The sequence below is a fragment of the Ruditapes philippinarum genome, unplaced genomic scaffold (genome assembly GCF_026571515.1).
Source record: "Ruditapes philippinarum isolate M1 unplaced genomic scaffold, ASM2657151v2 ctg11_1_1_1_1, whole genome shotgun sequence".
In the NCBI taxonomy this organism is placed as follows: Eukaryota; Metazoa; Mollusca; class Bivalvia; order Venerida; family Veneridae; genus Ruditapes; species Ruditapes philippinarum.
The window spans coordinates 594,373-615,175 of record NW_026857918.1 but is presented as its reverse complement, the minus strand read 5'-3'; the positions used below and the strand labels follow the sequence as shown (position 1 = coordinate 615,175).

At 31.0% G+C, this 20,803-nt stretch overlaps 1 protein-coding gene across 1 annotated transcript; it reads right to left on the bottom strand.

The window, feature by feature from the left end:
- Nucleotides 1-238: 238 nt before the first annotated feature.
- On the bottom strand, nucleotides 239-16,159 carry LOC132751529 (putative G-protein coupled receptor F59B2.13). Its single transcript, XM_060741714.1, has 3 exons — nucleotides 15,683-16,159; nucleotides 9,121-9,363; nucleotides 239-2,726 (listed from the first exon to the last, which is right to left on the bottom strand). The coding sequence occupies exon 3, from the start codon at nucleotides 2,663-2,665 to the stop codon at nucleotides 1,526-1,528; it is 1,140 nt and encodes a 379-aa protein (XP_060597697.1). The 5' UTR covers nucleotides 2,666-2,726; nucleotides 9,121-9,363; nucleotides 15,683-16,159; the 3' UTR covers nucleotides 239-1,525.
- Between the last annotated feature and the right edge of the window lie 4,644 nt (nucleotides 16,160-20,803).

Sequence of the window (20,803 nt, the reverse complement as noted above, 5' to 3'; positions counted from 1 at the left end):
TTTATACCCCCTGGCGTCTGTCCGTCCGTCCGTTAGCAATTTGGTTTCCGGAGCATAGCTTCCATAAGTTCCATTTGGCCCACAATATTCAAACTTCATAGGATGATTGTCCATATTGGATAGAAGACCCCTATTGATTTTGGGGTCACAAGGTCAAAGGTCAAGGTCACTATGACCTTAAAACTGAAAACAGTTTCCGGAGCATAACTTAAGTTCCAATGGCCAACAGTGTTCAAACTTCAAGGTCACTATTACCTTAAAACTGAAAACAGTTGTCTGAACATTACTTAAGTTTCATTTGGCCCACTGTGTTTAAACTTCATAGTATAATTGTCCATATTGGGTAGAAGACCCCCATTGATTTTGGGGTCATAAGGTCAAGGTCAGTATTACCTTAGAACTGAAAACAGTTTCCGGGGCATAACTTAAGTTCCATTTGGACCACAAGTTTGAAACTTCAAAGGAGGATTGTTTTGTGAAGGAGGTAATACTCTATTTAATTTCCATGTCTTACAAATGCTTCATCTTTACTAAAAAAAAAAATCACTTTCGGGCATATAATGCTCCGCCTAGCGGTGCTCTTGTTTACTTTATGTGATTTAAAAACAATTATAGTACTGACATGCCAACTCCATATTGTTCACATTGGCATTATTGTTGTAAAAAAGTCAACTTTACATAATTTGGTATGATAGATACCCAGCCCATCTGTGCATCAACCTTGGATATATAACACTTTACATTATCTAACAGATAATAGAAAAATCTTTGAGTTTCTTTGTTATTTTTGAAGGTATAAAGCATTTTGGTGGCTATTTAAATATTCAATTTTGGTTCAGTTGAAAACAATCTGTTTATATAATTTAGATAAGATGATTTATTATCTGTTTTGAACAGAACATGCTCACATTGTTTGGCTTAATCAATCAATTATTTCTCACAATCAGTAAATAAATGTGTTGTTTTATCTCTTGATGGAATCAAATTTTGCACAAGGACTATAATTATATAGCCAAAGACAGCCTCATGTTTATAGGGAAAAATCTTTAATGCCACCAGACAAGGTCTGACATTTTCACACCTTAAAAACACCTACCAAGTGTCGCTTCAATAGTGATTTATGAACAAAGCTGAATTCCATGGAACTTACTTGTGAATATAAGCATTAGTTTTTCTCTGTCAGAATCATTTATGTTGCTAGACATTTCTTCTTTTAGTAGACAACACTTAATTATTTTCTTTTTTAATGCATTACATAGAAAAAAAAATAAAAATTTCATTATAGAATATGTTGTAGATTTCTTCAAATTTTCCTTGTGAAAAAGAGGAGCCATTTAGCTTCAACCAATTTTAATGTAAAGGAAAACCATTTAGGAACCTACACTATTATAATTTTGTCATTTTCAGTTACAGAGTGACTGAATTGTTTGGCAAATAGTGAATAGTTAACACATCACAAAATTTAGAAATCTCCGTAATAAATATGAATTACACGATATTTGCTATAAGAATGTTACGAGTGTTTTTACAAGGGTGTGGTCTCCGAGCAATTTTCTGGATCATTGCCAACATTTCCAGCATTATTCACTTGCATTTCATACACACGAATAACGTTCTCACAACACAAGCTTTTTATCCTTTCTTGCAACTCTAAACGAAATGTTGATGAGAAAGACACACAAATGACAAAAGCGAATGTTGGATTGAGAAATGTAAGTAGGTCACCGACGGTTACCGCTACCATGATTGCTTTGTAGAATTCAGGATCATGTAGCCAAGAATTTGGTAGGTTGATCTCCATTATGTTGAGAACAGTCGCAGGTCCTACAAAAAGGACATAGAATATTGAAAGAGCGACAGTCATGAACGTGATATCAATAGGTACTTGATAGTTGCTGGACGATTTTTTCCACGTATTTTTTGTGAACGATCCGTATATGACGAGAACAATGAAGATTATAATAAGGAGAAGAGGTATGATACAGTAGCAACATAGGGAAACCCATGGCCAAACAATTGTGAGAATATCATTCTGGGCAGGTGACACAAAGCATCCATTTGAGAAAAGTTCATATGTCCATATTGCGTGGATACTGACCACGATAAGGCCAATCACTATTATCACTGTAGCAAACTTTGCCATGAATATTGTACACATCGACTGTGCTTTATGGGGCAACCAGATAACTATGTATTGGTCCACAAGCATTGCGTACATAAACCATATTCCAGAATAGATGGAAACCCCCATGACAAATTGCCATAATTTACATGTCCAGTCGGTGAGTTCCGTCACATATTTAGTTCCAGTTACTTTGCACAGCCACTCCAAACCGGACATAGGCACTAGGATGATGATATTGACAACGGCATAAGCGGCAAGATAGAAACATATTGACCAGTTACTCATGTTCCTCTGGCGTACAGTTAGTAGTATTAGAAGATTCCCGATGGTACCAAATACAACTAACACTGGCACTATGTAGATCTCGAACACTTTTTCAAAAGAAAGTTCATCATGTTGGATCCCAAAGTGTGGTATTAACTTGGTCATGTTGTTGGTAGTGTTGTTGTTGTTGTTGCCGTAGTATGTAGGTGGAGATGAAGAGTTGAAGTTGTGAAAGGTTAGAGTATAATTAATTTGGGTACCAGTTACTTCTTCCATCACAATGTGTAAAATCTGTCCTGTATTAAGTTTGTCATTTTCATGCCGATGGAACCATTGTCTGGAAAAAAGGATCAATATTTTGAAAAAGAAATTAATTTCAGGTCTTTACAAGTCTTCCAGTTTCTAATTAAAATTTTGCAGGGTTTCATGAAAACAAATTTTCTCTGAAATATTAGACAGTATAAAGTATATTTTATGGCTTCTGTGCAGAATCTAACAGAGTTCACAAGGTAAGTATATTAAAGGCAATATTTCAAACCGTATAATATAATAGGCTTGTGTAAATTTCAAGAAAATTCCGGCATTATATAATTAAGAGCTCATTATTTGTAGAGCTATCATCAGTAGAAAACATATCAACATATAATTCATTTCATTCCTTACTGTTGATTAATCATTGATACAATTATTGATACAGATTTGGAAACGAAAGTTGGAAATTTGATTTTGATTGCTTAAATGTCTAGAAATTTTAAATCACAGAGATGCATAAGAGTAGTTAAAGTAGGGATGTCAAAAGGACTGATCTCAAACTTCATTTGAGCCTTGTCATGACAAAACCAACATGATGTATTTGCGACCAGCATGGATCCAGACCAGCCTGCGCATCCATGCAGTTTGATCAGGATCCATGCTGTTCGCTTACAAACCCTATAACAAGTAGAGAAACTGATAGCGTACACTGTGGATCTTGATCAGACTGTGCGGATGCACAGGCTGGTCTGGATCCATGCTGGTTGCAAACCCATTATGTTGGTTTTGTCATGGTGCAGCTCATTTTTGTCACATTATTAACATAAATTAAATCATTTAAGTGATGACAAAAGATGGTCAGAAGAAAATATGCAGAAAGCATTAATAAAATAAATAATTGCATCATAATTCTATATATGTTATAATGTATTTTTAATACAGGTATGTAAGTGGGATATAAAAGTTATTCTATATACATTGATGTATGATTCACATTTTATCTTGTAGACCATTGATATGTCTATCAATATGTGTAACAATAGTTTAATATTGAATCAGAGTCACACAAGGTATAATTAAGGGTATAAACTCTTTTGGGAATCATCTTTTCTACCATGGTAAACAAAATATGTTTACACACAATTTTAATAGATTTCCAAATATCTTACCACATTCAAATATAATGTCAGCCGATTGTCCTCGGGGAACAAAGAAAATGTAGAAATTTTTTGCCTCCATGGGGATATATTTACAAACAGGCTTGGTTATATATAGTAATCCAGGTTGAATCACAATTGGGAAATATGTGGGGGAAAATCTCATCTACAATGAGACTTATTAATTTTTTTTATGAATAATTCAAATTTTTGATAGTATTTCTGAAAGTCAAATTGCATTTCCAAATAATTTGTGCCAGAGAATCAACTGTCAAAATGATAAATGTCTTTTTACCATTTAAGTGATGTTTTTTTTCTTGGCAATGGTTTGTGCCATAAATCACTGGAGAATATATGTACAAGATACAAAATACAATAGCATTTGTCAAGAAACAAAGCAGAGATGCAGTAGATATTTATTCAGTAATTGTTTAAAGTTCCACATTTATTATTAATTTAAGTGGGAACAATTTTAAAAAGTTGATGACAAGAAAGTTTTGTTGTTGTTGTTTTTTTAGCTCACCTGTCACAAAGTGACAGGGTGAGCTTTTGTGATCGCTTTTCGTCCGGCGTCCGTCCGTCCGTCGTCCGTCCGTAAACTTTTGCTTTAAATGACATCTCCTCATAAACCACTGAGCCAATTTCATCCAAACTTCACAGGAATGTTCCTTTGGTGGTCACCTTTAAAAATTGTTCAAAGAATTTAATTCCATGCAGAACTCTGGTTGCCATGGCAACCGAAAGAAAAATCTTTAAATATCTTCTTTTAAACAACCCTAAGAGCTAGAGCTTAGATATTTGGCATGAAACATCTTCTAGTGAGTGTCTACCAATTTTGTTCAAATAAAAGCCCGGGGGTCAAAATTGGCCCCGCCCCAGGGGGTCATTGATTTTCCCTATATGCATATAGTAAAAACTTAAAAAATCTTCTTTTAAAGAACCATAAGAGCTAGAGCTTAGATATTTGGCATGAAACATCTTCTAATGAATGTCTACCAAGTTTGTTCAAATAAAAGCCCTGGGGTCAAAATTGGCCCCGCCCCAGGGGGTCATTGATTTTCCCTATATGCATATAGTAAAAACTTAAAAAAATTTCTTTTAAAGAACCCAAAGAGCTAGAGCTAAGATATTAAGCATGAAACATCTTCTAGTGAGTGTCTACCAAGTTTGTTCAAATAAAAGCCCTGGGGTCAAAATTGGCCCCGCCCCGGGGGGTCATTGATTTTCCCTATATGCATATAGTAAAAACGTAAAAAATCTTCTTTTAAAGAACCATAAGAGCTAGAGCTTAAATATTTGGCATGAAACGTCTTCTAGTGAATGTCTACCAAGTTTGTTCAAATAAAAGCCCTGGGGTCAAAATTGACCCCGCCCCAGGGGGTCATAGATTTTCCCTATATGCATGTAGTAAAAACTTAAAAAATCTTCTTTTAAAGAACCCAAAGAGCTAGAGCTAAGATATTTAGCATGAAACATCTTCTAATGAGTGTCTACCAAGTTTGTTCAATTAAAAGCCCTGGGGTCAAAATTGGCCCCGCCCCAGGGGGTCATTGATTTTCCCTATATGCATATAGTAAAAACTTTAAAAAAATCTTCTTTTAAAGAACTCAAAGAGCTAGAGCTAAGATATTTAGCATGAAACATGTTCTAATGGGTGTCTACCAAGTATGTTCAAATAAAAGCCCTGGGGTCAAAACTGGCCCCGCCCGGGGGGGTCATTGATTTTCTTTATATGTGTATAGCAAAAACTTAAAAATCTTCTTTGAAAAACCCAAATAGCTAGAGTTTAGATATTAAGCATGAAACATCTTTAAGTAAATATCTACAAAGTTTGTTCAAATAAAAGCCCGGGGGTCAAAACTGGCCCTGCCCCAGGGGTGTCATTGTTTTTAACTATATGTGTATAGTAAAAACTTTTAAAATCTTCTTTTAAAAAACCCAATGAGCTAGAACTTAGATGTTTAGCATGAAACATCTTCTAATGGGTGTCTACCAAGTCTGTTCAAATAAACAAATAAAAGCCCTTGGGTAAAAATTGGCCCGGGGGAGGGGGGCTATATACAGGTGAGCGACCTCAGGGCCATCATGGCCCTCTTGTTACAATCGTACCATCACATGTCTTTAACCATCTTCAAGTGTAAAATTATGAAGGATTTATTTTCTTTACATGTATTATAAGATTTCCAAAGTGCACTTTAATAGTCAAGTTATATTATCCCAATATACTCAGCAGTTATCATAGGGCTTGTAAGCCTTAATCTTACAATAAAACATGTCCATTGACAGAAGAGAATGGAGAATAGAGTTGCAAAATTGTTTACTGTTTAAAAGACTTACATTTCAGAAAATAAAAAAAAAATATCAAGACACTAGACACTGAAAATGAAAGAGATACATATGAGCCGCGTCACAACAAAACCAATATAATGGGTTTGCGACCAGCATGGATACAGACCATTACCTTACCCATTCGCTTACCTGCAACCCTATTACAAGTAGAGAAACTGATAGCGAACAGCATGGATCCTGATCAGACTGCGAGGATGCGCAGGCTGGTCTGGATCCATGCTGGTAGCAAACGCATTACGTTGGTTTTGTTGTGACGCGACTCGTATTTTATTCAGACAATCAAATATTCAGCTTTTTTTTGAGAGTATGATGATGTAAACAAATCAAGTTTCTTGTGAAATTAGGATTATTTAGTTCAGACATTGTTATTTTTATACCACTGATCAAGGTTGACAGACAGTCTGTATGAATATACAAGAATTACCCTCTTGTATGACAATATCAAACCAAATCAGGCCAAATAAGATTACAGTTTGTGACAGAAATTATCTTCGTTGGTAACTAGAGATTCAGGGTTAAGTCAGTTGTAATCCCCAGTTTGGGAGACTATTTTGACAGATGAAATTATGTGTTCTTGGATAATTTCTACTAGAGGTGACAGTATGCTTTCATATGTCATAGTCTGTAACTATAGAAGGCTGATATTACTATGTGATGAATGAAGAACACCATATATGTTGTCTCAAATATAGGTAAACAAACTGAAGGTGACTTAAAGTAGGGATGAGAAACTCTTCCAAGTCATTGATATATTTATATATGTGATTGAAATCTAAAACACAAGATAATGTCATATTTGCTTCCATAGAAACAGTTTTGAGCCTGAAATTACTTCTTTTATGTACATAAAAATTGTCCAATTATTTCTCCAAGAAAAAGAAAGAAGCTAATTTCATGAGACATTGTTATTAAGGCTTATTTGTTTACTACCTAATGGAGTATCTTTTGTTCAGTGTACAGCAATTATGACATGTCTTAGCTGTACAAAAGAAAAAAAGATTATAAATGCAAAAAGGTCATTTATAAAGAGCTAATTTCTCTCTGAAATGTGGGAAAAAAGGTTTTTGCCTATTAGTTTTGTCTGTTACTTCTAAGTAAATAAAAAAAAAGATATTCAAAAATAATCTAATTATTGCTGAAGATATTCAAAAAGAATCTAATATAACTGAAGATATTTAGAAATAATCTAATGTTGCTGAAGATGTTCAAAAATAATCTAATATTGCTGAAGATGTTAAAAAATAATCAAATATTGTTGAATGTGTTCAAAAATAATGTAATATTGCTGAACGTGTTCAAAAATAATGTAATATTGCTGAAGATGTTCAAAAATAATGTAATATTGCTGAAGATGTTCAAAAATAATCTAATATTGTTGAATATGTTCAAAAATAATCTAATATTGTTGAACGTGTTCAAAAATAATCAAATATTGTTGAACGTGTTCAAAAATAATGTAATATTGCTGAACGTGTTCAAAAATAATGTAATATTGCTGAAGATGTTCAAAAATAATGTAATATTGCTGAAGATGTTCAAAAATAATCTAATATTGCTGAAGATGTTAAAAAATAATCTAATATTGCTGAAGATGTTAAAAAAAAATCAATCTGATATTGCTGAAGATGTTCAAAAATAATCTAATATTGCTGGAGATGTTAAAAAATAATCAATCTGATATTGCTGAAGATATTCAAAAATAATCTAATATTGCTGAATATATTCAAAAATAATCTAATATTGCTGAAGATGTTCAAAAATAATCTAATATTGTTGAACATGTTCAAAAATAATATAATATTGCTGAAGATGTTCAAAAAGAATCTAATGTTGCTGAAGATGTTCAAAAATAATCTAATATTGCTGGAGATGTTCAAAAATAATCTAATATTGTTGAACATGTTCAAAAATAATATAATATTGCTGAAGATGTTCAAAAATAATCTGATATTGCTGAAGATGTTCAAAAATAATCATATATCGCTGAGGAGTTCAAAAATAATCTAATAATGTTGAAAATGTTCAAAAATAATCTAACATTGTTGGTTAACTAATAGATCAGCATTCTCATGTACTACCTTTGGTCAAGAAGAAAATAAAAAAGAATCATATTATGCAAATGCTTATGCACTGGAGTTTCACTTATGAGATATCAATACAGTCTGCTTGTTTTTTTGCAATGTATATGTTCTATGGTGCACCAGTAAAGTGTTACAGCTGAGAAAAAATATGTGGGGCATGTAACAACTTTTATTGTTTTAAACTTGTTAACTCTGTCACATTTCTGTTAAACCAGTGCATAAACATTAATTGTGCTGAATTGATTTTCCTAAATCAATAAGATTAAAATTAGAACTGCACAGTTTCAGAAAAACCAGTGCAATGCTATACATTTGCTTGTGTTCTTGACTGCACATGCTTGTGGTATCATCATTAAAATTTAAAAAGTTTTCAGTTGCAATATTAAGTTGATTTTAAAAGCTATTTCAGTGATAGTTCTAAGGAATATCTTTAAATGCAGAGTGTAATATAAAGTGAATGTTACAAGTCAGTTTGTTAATTTTTCAGGAGAATGATATAACTGTATTACATGAATACTTAATGAATACAAAAAGCAATGGAAAAAAAATCAGTTTGTCATATTATATAAATTAGTAATATTCCTCTTTTTACTCTCTTTGCTATGTTTACAGTTAGTGATATGGATATAATATTATGATTTATATTATACTAATAAAATTGATTAATTTCTGACAAAGGAACATAGAATTAGAATTGATATATGTTAAATTAAATGCTTTATACTGTATATTTAAAGTCTGTATTTGTATGACATTACTTTAAGTAAACTATATGTATTGATCCATGTTAATGAATGAGAAACATTTTTTTCACCGATAATTGTTACCTTTCTTGCTCAGTTATACAGCCATTATTCCCTTATAAACAGTCATGACACAGTATGATACTTACATTTACTTTTACAGTATCTCCTCTCATCACAATAGGATTATTGAATCCAGCAATATTGACTGATATTTTCCCCCAGGTCTTTAATACCCTCTCAAATAGTAGATGCTGATTTCTGACTGTAGCTAGAAGTGCGGAACTCTAGACGATGGAGAGCTGTCTTCTTTTGTCTTTCGATGTCTCTAATTATCCCCGTGGAATGTCTCTATTTCTGGTTGCCTTCAGCTAACTAGATTTTGTTTTCATCTGGAATAGAGGGAAAAAAAGTATTATTTTGCTTGATTTGAGAACGTAATTATGTGAGGAAATAGTTTAGCAACTTTAAGGTGTTGCGTGTTTTTAGACTTTATGACAAATATATATTTTTTCAGTAAGTGTGCTTCAGGGAAAACATTGTAAGCGAATGACATTGTTAAGTGTTTAGTATAGCGAAATTATTCCATCAGTAATGGATGTCCATAAAATGACATTTTTTTTTCCACACAATGTACTTTTTGATGAGAATATTATGGGTATTTTGTTATGTTCAGAATCATTTTTGTTGCTTCATGGTCATGTGTCATAATCTTTTTTTGAGCCATCAATCTTAGTTATTTAGCTGGAACAGAAGTTCCCATGGGTGTGATAGTTTTCACACCACTTTCCTTTCTCTTTGGCTGGCATTTCATCACCACAAAGATGTAATTTCTATTAGAATTTTATATGGGTCTTTAACATGTGGATATAGATTTTAAATGCTGTTGTAAGTTTGAAATATTGAGTACGTAAGGTTGAAATATGGAGTATATATAATTATGGATGTTGTAGGTATTTTCTTGTTAAATTAACATAAAAGTAGTTTATCATTGACAAAGTATTTGCATTATCTATCAAGAATCCAGCTTAGTGAATTTAGGAAAGAAGTAGTTCAAGTATTTACATTTTAATTGTTAAAATTTTACTGATTCTATGACATCAATGAAAGTATAATGTTTCACAGACCTGAAATGAAGCTGACTATGTAGGAAATTAATATATATTGTTTGAAAGCTTTTAAATTCTTAAAATAAATATAATTTGAAGGTGATGTAGGTGTATGGTATTTTGTATTTTTAAAAGAAATTGTTCAAATTTTATATGGTATTAAATATATCGAATTTTATATAAGCAGAGCACATTGAGCCAAGTGGTTATGGTGTCTGCCTTAAAGCCCAGGAATTGCTGGTTTGGACCCTCTATATCTCAGATTAAGATTAAACTCCAAATTTCCCTCTCTATCTCAGATTAAGATTTAACTCCAAATTTCCCTCTATATTTCAGATTGAGATTTAAACTCCACATTTCCCTCTATATCTTTATTAGATTAAGATTTAACTTTACATTTCCTTTATATTTCAGATTAAGATTTAACTCCACATTTCCCGCTTTATCTCAGATTAAGATTAAACTCCAAATTTCCCTCTATATTTCAGCTCCAAATTTCCCTCTATATCTCAGATTAAGATTTAATCTCCAAATTTCCCTCTATATCTCAGATTAAGATTTAATCCATATTTCCTTCTATATTTAACTCCACATTTATGTCTATATCACAGATTAAGATTTAACTCCACATGCTTTATCTCAGATTAAGATTTAACTCCACATTTACTTCTATATCTCAGATTAAGATTTAACTCCACATTTCCTTCTATATCTCAGATTAATATTTAAGGTATGAAGGGTAGTCATTTAATTTTAGTTCTTTAAGAACCTTTCTGAATATAAGATAGATGGTCATTGTTTGTTTATCAAATACAACAATCAGAGTGTTTTATAAGTTTTGAGGGGGCCCAAAATCTTACTGATAACCATGATAAGTTTATGAAGGAACTCCAAATTAATTATTGCAAGTTGCAAGAACTGTTTCTCAGTTTATAGTTAAATTTGTTGTGTCTGAAAATTTATGTTTTAAATTCTATTTCAAAATAGCATAAAATTTAATGGTAAGGTGTTACCTTATCTTTGTGGTAATTAAATGCAATAAAAGCATCATTTTCTCTATTTTCCATATACTTTACAACTATTTTTATTTCCTCTTTAAGATTTATGGGTTGTAAAACAGGTTTTAATTTCCCTTGGATACCATTAAACTAGTTAAATAGTTAAAGTTTAGAAGTAAAATATTGATGTGTAAAGATTAACTAACATTGTTAAATCTTCTCTTGAAGATATTTCACACTGGGCCTTTTGTCTAGTTTTATATTGTACATTTTTACTTTTTGATAGATGGTTTTATAACCATGAATAGATTATTTTTTAAGCAGCCTGACTCTTTAAATGATACTTACTGTTTTGCCTGGTCATCTATCATAACATCACCATAGTGCAATAACAGGTTAACTCCTATTAAATTATATAAGGTGTTGATGATTTTTTTTTCTTTACATCAAACATCTATGGATCTCTTCAGCATATATGCAGCTCAGATGGATATTGGCTGCCATAGCAAAATCTCCATTAATATTTTCAGTAAGCATTTGTTCATATAGCATTGTTTTGCATTCAGACTTAATTTGTGAAAAGATGTTTTTAAATTTTCTGTATACACATTGCAGTTGTCTTGGACACACTATAGAAACCACAGCAGAAACAATACCTCTCCAAAGATTACATGAAAACTTGATGTTTAATTGGTTAATAAAGAGATAATGTCAGAAGGATAATTTAGTTGTTACATGATTTTCTTCGTACATGTTTCGAATTTTATCATTATGTTTGAAAAGTTGCAAAGTTACCCTGTGTTTAACTGAAATAATTTTGCATATGGGGTTAAAGTGCTAGATTGGATCAAAGGAAATTTGCATATGTTTTTACTGATGCTCAATTTTTGCGATCCATTATGCAACCAAAATAGACCAAGATTATCTATGCAGACTGATAATAGCTTACCCCAAATAATCATTCAGTACATTATAATGTATTTTGTATTCTGAGTATTTTCCCTGTAAATGATGAATTTGTTTTAATATTAAAGACAAGTCCATTTTAGATTATGTGTGTTTGTAATCAAGTGTTAAATGAGATAAAGTAATGAACTATAAAGTAATAAAAAAAAAACTTTTACACAGCTGAGAATAAAATCTTTTTCTTTTCTTTTTCCACAATTTGTGATATATTTATTGCCATTGAATGTATTATAACTTTTAGCGTAATTATGAAACAGAACAGTGCTTACATTATAAGTATCACATTGATTGAATACAAAACAAATCTACTTTAATATTATATAATATGTGTAAAATAAAAGCCTTTTTTTTTTCATCATATTTGGCTCTAAATGCTAATGTATCACCAGTATATATGGAAAAAGAGTGACACAAATTATTGCAATTTGGAATTTTGGAACAGTACATATAATATAAGTAAAATATATAAAAAAAAGAACTCAGCTGTGTTATAAGCTTTGCATGACTTTCTAAGTAAGAAAGAAACATAGCTTTAAAAAAAATCTCTAGTCAGTTCATTGCTATTCCTGAAAGTAATCAGTGTTTTGAAAGACACATTACCAATTGGGAATTTTTGCTTCATCAGTGGGGAAAACTCATGTATTATTTAGCATTAGCAATGCCTTCTTTTACTTGAGCTTAGACTTTTTACAGAGAAAACAGCATGAAATAAAAAAACATGAAAGATGAATATTGCAATGTTCATGTTGATTAATAAAGAAATTTTGATATGATTAACTACATCTAGTCAACTTTTCTTTCTTTCATGAGACTTCCACATTTCTATTGGTGTTCTATTTGATCATAAAAAAGATTTTTGTATAGTACATGTAGTATTTTACACAAGTTCTGAAAGTTCCAGCCTAATGCATTATTTAATTTATTATTTAAATCCATATTATCATGTCAATCACGTTTCCAGGTTAAATATTATATAATGCATGAATAATGATGCTATAACAATTTTACAGTCATTTTATTTTGTTGACCTATGTAAAATATAGAAACACTTCTAATTTAAAAGTGACTTCTAGACCTATTGGGTCTGGTGTTATTAATAATATTAATATGTTATTTCTGTTATTGTTATTACATATACACATATCATATATATGTAATAAAAAATTTACTTGCTTACTTACTTATAGGCCAAATAGTTTATATAAAACACAAGCTATTCATTTTATTATTATCACTTTCCTGTCACATGTAAGGTTATGTAATAAAGAAAATTTTATGTCCAGTAAGTCACCTTCCTTCTAATACTTGCTGAATACTGTTAATATTGACTAATTGTTATTGAAAAGAAGTTCATTCAAGTATAATAAAGGGATTGGACAGGTTCAATGGCACAAAGTATAAGTTGTATAAAAGATTAAAAGGTTATATAACGAATATATTAACTGTTTTAGTAGTTATATAAGTTGCCAACAAGATAATACCAGAGAATATAGGTAGACTTAGGTCTTTATTACCCTAGGTGCTACCCAAGGGTCATATAGATCTCATAGTATATATCCCTTTAGCTAAACCAATATAACAAAATTTATTATGTTGCAATATTTTTTTTTATAACTTAAAATGATGAAGTAAACAATGTTTATATTTTAAGCATTTTTTATTCATGTCCGAAATGGTGCCTTACAAAGTCTATTTTGATGTCTTACAAAGTCTGTATTGATGCCTTAAAGTCTGTATTGATGCCTTTACAAAGTTTGTATTGATGCCTTCAAGTCTGTATTGATGTCTATACAAAGTCTGTTTTGATGCCTTAAAGTCTGTATTGATGCCTTTACAAAGTCTGTATTGATGCCTTCATAAGTCTGCATTGATGTCTTAACAAAGTCTGTATTGATGCCTTAAAGCCTTTACTGATGCCTTTACAAAGTCTGTATTGATTCATTAAAGTCTGTATTGATGTCTTAAAGTCTGTATTGATGTCTTTACAAAGTCTGTATTGATGTCTTAAAGTCTGTATTGATGTCTTGAGGTCTGTATTGATGCCTTTACAAAGTCTGTATTGATGTCTTGAAGTCTGTATTGATGCCTTTACAAAGGCTGTATTGATGCCTTAAAGTCTGTTTTGATGCCTTTACAAAGTCTGTATTGATGTCTTACACAGTCTGTTTTTATGTTTTAAAGTCTGTTTTGATGCCTTTACAAAGTCTGTATTGATGTCTTAAAGTCTGTATTGATGCCTTTACAAAGTCTGTATTGCTTAAGCGTTTTTACATATTTGCATTTCAGTGATTCAGTGAATTCTGATGTTTAGATCATTTACTAAGTAACAGTGTACCCAATAATTTTTCATTTGATTGATGTGTATTACTTTTATCATCAGGGAACATGTTTATTTTTCCTTATATGCAAATATTGTCACATTATGCCATCAACTTGCTGAACACTGTAAGTTTACAAGTGCTCTCTTTCCAGAAAGTCAATGGCAACCAATCTATATGTTATTAAATAGTTTGATTAAATTTATTTTACAAAAAATAATAGCAAAAAAATGTAAAAGAGTTTAAGTTGTTAAAACATAAATGTAGCAAAATATCAAAATGTAAATACTAGTTAAGTAAAGACTTTTTAATTGATGGGTGTCTACCATTTTGTTCCTAAAAATAATACTTCTCATGTTCAATGTTATACTTTATTGCATAAAACAAATAAATTTTTATAGCAAATGTGCATGTTATATAACAAACAAATTATACAAATGCATGGATTTTACCAGAAGATCATAATGTATACAGATTCATGCAGTAAAATAAAGATCTTACATATTTGCAGTATTTTATGATTGATTGAATTAATTATTTAATCATACAAGCAAGATTGTAGGGGAATAAAAAGATTTATGTTATATTATTTATTATGAGTAAAAGGAATTTCATTTTTTTTTCTCAATATAGAAGACTTAAAGTAGTGTAAGATTTTCATTTCATGTGGAATTTTGAATCATTACCCATTGCTAGAAGCATTGTTAATGTTGCAGATAAATTGTGATTCAATGAAGTTTGAATGAAGTACTTCTTCTGCACAGATTATTGTTTTAATTCAGCATAATTCTTTATTTTCCTACCTTTTCTTTTGTTGAATCATATTAAGGAAGGTAATAAAAATTGATATATTTTTTCATTCACAGTATTTAAAAATAATTTGACTACGTAATGGTTTGTCACTCAGTGATTTAAAGACTGCATTCTCTAAAATATTTATTTCAATTTATATCAGTAATTAAGCTAATAATGCTAAGAATTTTGTGTATTAAAAAGATATAAAGCTTTAACTTATAATATTAAGGCCTCCATTAAATAGGGGAAAAATAAAATTTCAAATTATATAACAATGATATGTAATGATATTTTTTGAAAATACCATAAATTAACATTTAAGTAAATGAAAAAATATTTCTTTAAAAACATGAATAAAATACTGTTTTCAAATTACAAAAAAAAAACAAATGTTCAATATATCTTCTTCCCTTTTCTTATAGTCTTCATAGAACAATTGCTATTCCATTCATAATTTCAGCTTATAAAGTTTGACAATTTTTAACTTATTTAGCTGTCAAAGTAGCGTAAGAAAACATAACTTACCTGAAGCTCAACATATATCAGTCTATTTTCATTACTTCTATTACCACTAATAAATCCAGTCAGTCTTTAAAACTTCTCCGCACAAGATGAAATAAAATTCCAATGAATTTTATTTTTCACTGTTTATTGTTATAACAATTGATATTTATATATATTATTTTAATTTTACAGTAAATATATGCTCTAATGTTGGAGAAAAATTAAAAAATATAAAACTTTTATCATTGATAAATAGATCTGTCACTGGTAAAAGTAGACTTGCCGTTTTGTCTATATATTGGCAATGCCGTAGTTTGTCTTGCTGGTTTGTATTGGAGAAAATCTCGTCAAGTAATAATTCCTGCCTTGATAATCACCAGAGTGGAGAGAGCGAGACCAATATTTTCCCGCTCACCGTTCTCCCAATATATATAGAATAAATGCATTTTGATAGAATTCCTACCATTCAATATACTTCTGACGGCAATCATTCAATATACTTCTGGACATTGCCTTCACTCTTTACCAAGCTTAGTGGTCAATATTATTTTCTAGAAATGTATTTGTTTTGAGAGACCTCTACCTATTATCAGTATCTCCTCTATATTCCCAGTAATCTCGTACAAAACAGTTAATATAGAAAATATACTTAAGAAGAAATGAGCCGCGTCATGACAAAACCAACAAACGCACTATGTTGGTTTTGTCATGACACAGCTCAAATATAATGATACTTGCGGTAATGGTTATATAAAGTCTTGTGTCAGACAAAATACTTTGTATTGCTTTGCCTAATAATAGTGAATGATGGTAACTTGCATAGCATACTTTTCCAAAAATAAAAGGAATTCTCATAGTATGCAATTGGTTACAATTCTTAATTAACACGGAAGTCATAACTTTTGAATCAGCTCCTGGAACCAACCTGTATTTAGCAATGAGTGTAAAGTTTCATAGTTTCTTGCTCAAGGAAACAAAGGCTTGTAATTGAGCAGGATTGAACCCGTAATTCTAAGATAACGAGTCTTGTGCTTTAATCATTCAGATTTTGTTTGTGAAATGGTCTACATACTGTATTTCCCTTGTATTTCAGACTTCAGTTCTTTAATAGATCTAAATTCTGCACAAATTTACCATGTTTGAAGTAGACTGGTAAAGTAGATATCAATGCATCAAATGTGGCTCAATATTTCATTAATGGTAGGATTTCATTCAATTATTAGAAAGTAATGAAATGGAATATGTTTTTGTTGCTCCAAGTATTGATCAATTCAGCACAGACGTTTTGATATTTTGCTGATTAGTCTGACCACTGTGAGGCACCATTTACATCACAATCACCATTGTATCATATATATAGAGAGGATATTACTTTAATTCTAGTGAATAATGCACTTAATGTAACTGAAATATATGAATTTTTAAATATTTTAACTGTGATAGGTACACAACTTGTCCTTTAACTGTAGTAGGTACATAATTTTTCCTTGATAACTGTGATAGATATACAAATTGACCTTTATAACTGTCACAGTTACTCAACTTGACCTCTATAACTGTCACAGTTACTCAACTTGACCTCTATAACTGTCACAGTTACTCAACTTGACCTTTATAACTGTCACAGTTACTCAACTTGACCTCTATAACTGTCACAGTTACTCATCTTGACCATTATAATGACGTCACAGTTACTCAACTTGTCCTTTATAACTGTCACAGTTACTCATCTTGACCATTATAATGATGTCACAGTTACTCAACTTGTCCTTTATCATATATGCCATGATGTCCCAGACATCTGGGATTGTCCCAGAAATAAAGTATCTTTCCCGGAGGTGTCCCAGAGATGATTTATGTCAAGGTAAATATAAAAAATCTTAAATAATCTACTTTTCAGCCAGAAATTTTACAATTTTTAATGGAATCTTATTGTCAAGTTATTACTAACTATTCTAGAATGCTAATAACAGACTGATTATCCCCATAATGCAGTAATACAGTAAATGGTGACACTAATAATAATTGGTAAATCTATGTGCCCCTTCCAACTAAAAATTATTGGCAATAATTTAGATCAATTAAAAGATTAATGGAGCTATTAGTGTCATAAACTGTAACAGATTAACAACTGGCCAGCATAAATTGAATCTGCCTTCAGGCAATTATTAATAATAACTCCATTCTAATATAAGTACTCAAACACCGTAAAATTACTGCTAGATATGAGGTAATAATGTCAGCAGGATTTGACGAATGTTTCAGCTATTTTTACCAAATGACTGTATAGCTAATTGTCCTTACTTAACATGGCTTTATTCTATTCTGTGACTGATTTTATTATGCTCCCCGAAGGGTGAGCATATAGTCACCGCTATGTCCGTCCGTCCGCTACTCTTGTCAGGGACATAACTTTGAAACAACAAAAGGTATCAACATGAAACTGTAGGTAGATAGATCTCATTGAGTAGATATGCAGTGCAAAAGAAGCTTAACTCTGCCTTGCCTAATTTTAGAGTTATTGCCCTTTGTTCATTTTTACATTCTGAACTCAGGGACATAACTCTTGACAATTCAAGAGGTATACTTTTCTGTGTCGGTTGAACTGGTTCTTGTTCTATAAATCTGTGACTGATTGAATTTATAAAGCCTTAATACTTTAAAAAAATAGAAAAAAAAACTGTTAATAATTATTTACATTTTGTCTTGTTTATGTTGTCATTAAATTTGCAATTTGTAAATACTGGTAATATAGGTTGACTGTGCCACATTTTAAATTTTAGAAACAGTACGGTTTTTGATCAATGCCCCATCTCCAAATGAAAAGTGTCCGGGAAATTAGCTAAAAATTATGGCAATGTATGCATTTTAAACTGTATAGGGACAAAAGCCCATCAGTGGACTAAAGCCCTTTGGGACTAAAGGCTCCCCCGCCCCGTATCAAATGTACACATAGGACAAAAGCCCCCATATCAAATTAACATGTAGGACAACTCCCCCGTCCATCAAATTTACATATAGGACTAAAGCCTCTTCATTTACATTTTTCTTCATGTGTGTAACCTTTGTATACATATTTGTATTATACTTGTGTTTGTTTATATCATTTTCTTCTGATCATATACATGTACCCATATTGCAGTGCCATTTTTTTCTATTATACATGTATATGCTATCCTTCAATATTGATGTGTTTAAAGAATATTGTATGGACATCACATGTAGTGCTAATGAAATTGATCCCAAGTGATGAAACATTACTAATCTTAGACTGATTTGTAAGAGGAATAACTGATATGAAAAGCTATGAATTTAGTATTGAACACATGAGTCATTTCATCTGTTCTTTATAAAGTTCAGTTCAGTTTGGGAGTGACTTTATGCTAATAAAGTTGTTTTGTAAACATATGAAAAATTATATAAATCTTAGTCATAATGGCAATTGGAAAATTCCCTCCACACAGGCCAAGAATGAAATATTGTTTGGTTACCTCCCTCCTCCCTACTCATCTACCTACCCTACCCAAACTGGCAGAGGTTGTGGGAGGAAAATAGAAATTGTTTCAAGTTATAGGCCATATAATAGTCATTTTATTCTGCTGCTAGATAGAATTATTTATGGGAGTTTACACCCCTGTATAATGTATAACCAAATATGACAAAATAAAATTTACAGTGCACTGGACACTTTAAATGAGAATCAGATGTTTTTAGATAGTACCACTTTCTTTTATACTAAGGGAGTGAAGATATATAAAAAATATGTATTTATGCATTTTTCTTAAGAAAAAATATAAAATGTTTTATTTTAAAAAGTTAAACAGCACCATAGGTTTATCAAAGATCTGATTTAATAGAAGAGAAGCGTGTTGCTATGATTATCATTATTAAAATATTGCGTGTCGAGACTGAACGAAAAAATCTTTCATGTCCTGTCCAAACAATCAGCCTGTAGAATGAGCTATAATCAAAGGACAAGTAAATAAATAGATTTTTGCCTGAAGGAGATTTATTTTTACAGTCCTTGGTATACATCATAATTATCATTATTATTTTTGTTGTAATGGCTTTAAGCTATAAATTGTTAATAACAATGATACAGTATGAGAAATAAACTTCAGCTATTACTAGACTATTCACCTATCATGTTGCAAAACCATGTCATCTACCAGTTATTGTTATTATGTGCCCTTTACTTATACCTCCTTTTTAATAGAGGTTATATAGTGTTGAAGGATTTTTATCTTGATTCTGTGATATAGCAGTTACAGTTCATGAGTGACAATTAGTTTGGTGGCTTCAGAAGAACTTGCCAGAAATTCTGAAACATTTCAGTTTCAGGGGTGCTCTTAATAACAAATCCATGACATCATTACTGAACAAAATTATATAAAAGAAAGGTCGCAGCTTAGACTGACTTAATATAACTTGTATTAAAGTACATGACTCATTGTAAACATAATTGTTTTGAAAGGAATGTTTGTTTTAGCAAACTAAAGTTTTAAACACATCTTTACAGAGTGCTTTTATATTCAGAGTTAAAAATTTAGCTCACATGTGTTAATTTCAAGTGATTGTGTATTACACTAGCAAATTGTTGCGAGGATTTTCTTGTAAAATGATTAAAGGGAGCACCTCTTATTTGGCGTGTGCATCGGCAGGATGTCATAATTTAATAAGTACTTGTAAACTCCAGCTTTAAAAATTAAAGGTGACATCCAAATGAAATGTTTCAAGTAGCATGTCCTCCAAATAAAGCAAAGTTTTCAGCTTTTGCAAGTAAAATCTCAACACATTGTCAGAGAAACTACATGACAGCTAGGTGCCTGGCAAATTCATAAATTCTTTTATGTAACAAACTCGCACTGAATGTCATTGACGATGGTCCATGATTTTGCATTTTTTGCAAAGAAATTCTTGAATGATTTGTGTATATTCAAACACTGTTAATTTCTAATTTTCCAAGTTCATTTAGAAAGTCACTTACAAAAATTGTTAGAAGACCAAAAAAATGCGTAAAGTTAAAGAAGACTGATATAATATTATGACTTATTTGTTGTCTCTTGTTTGTGACAAAATATGTTCACAGGGTTTAAATGTTTTTTGTTGCAGGTAACTGACAAGATGAAAACAATTTTTCTG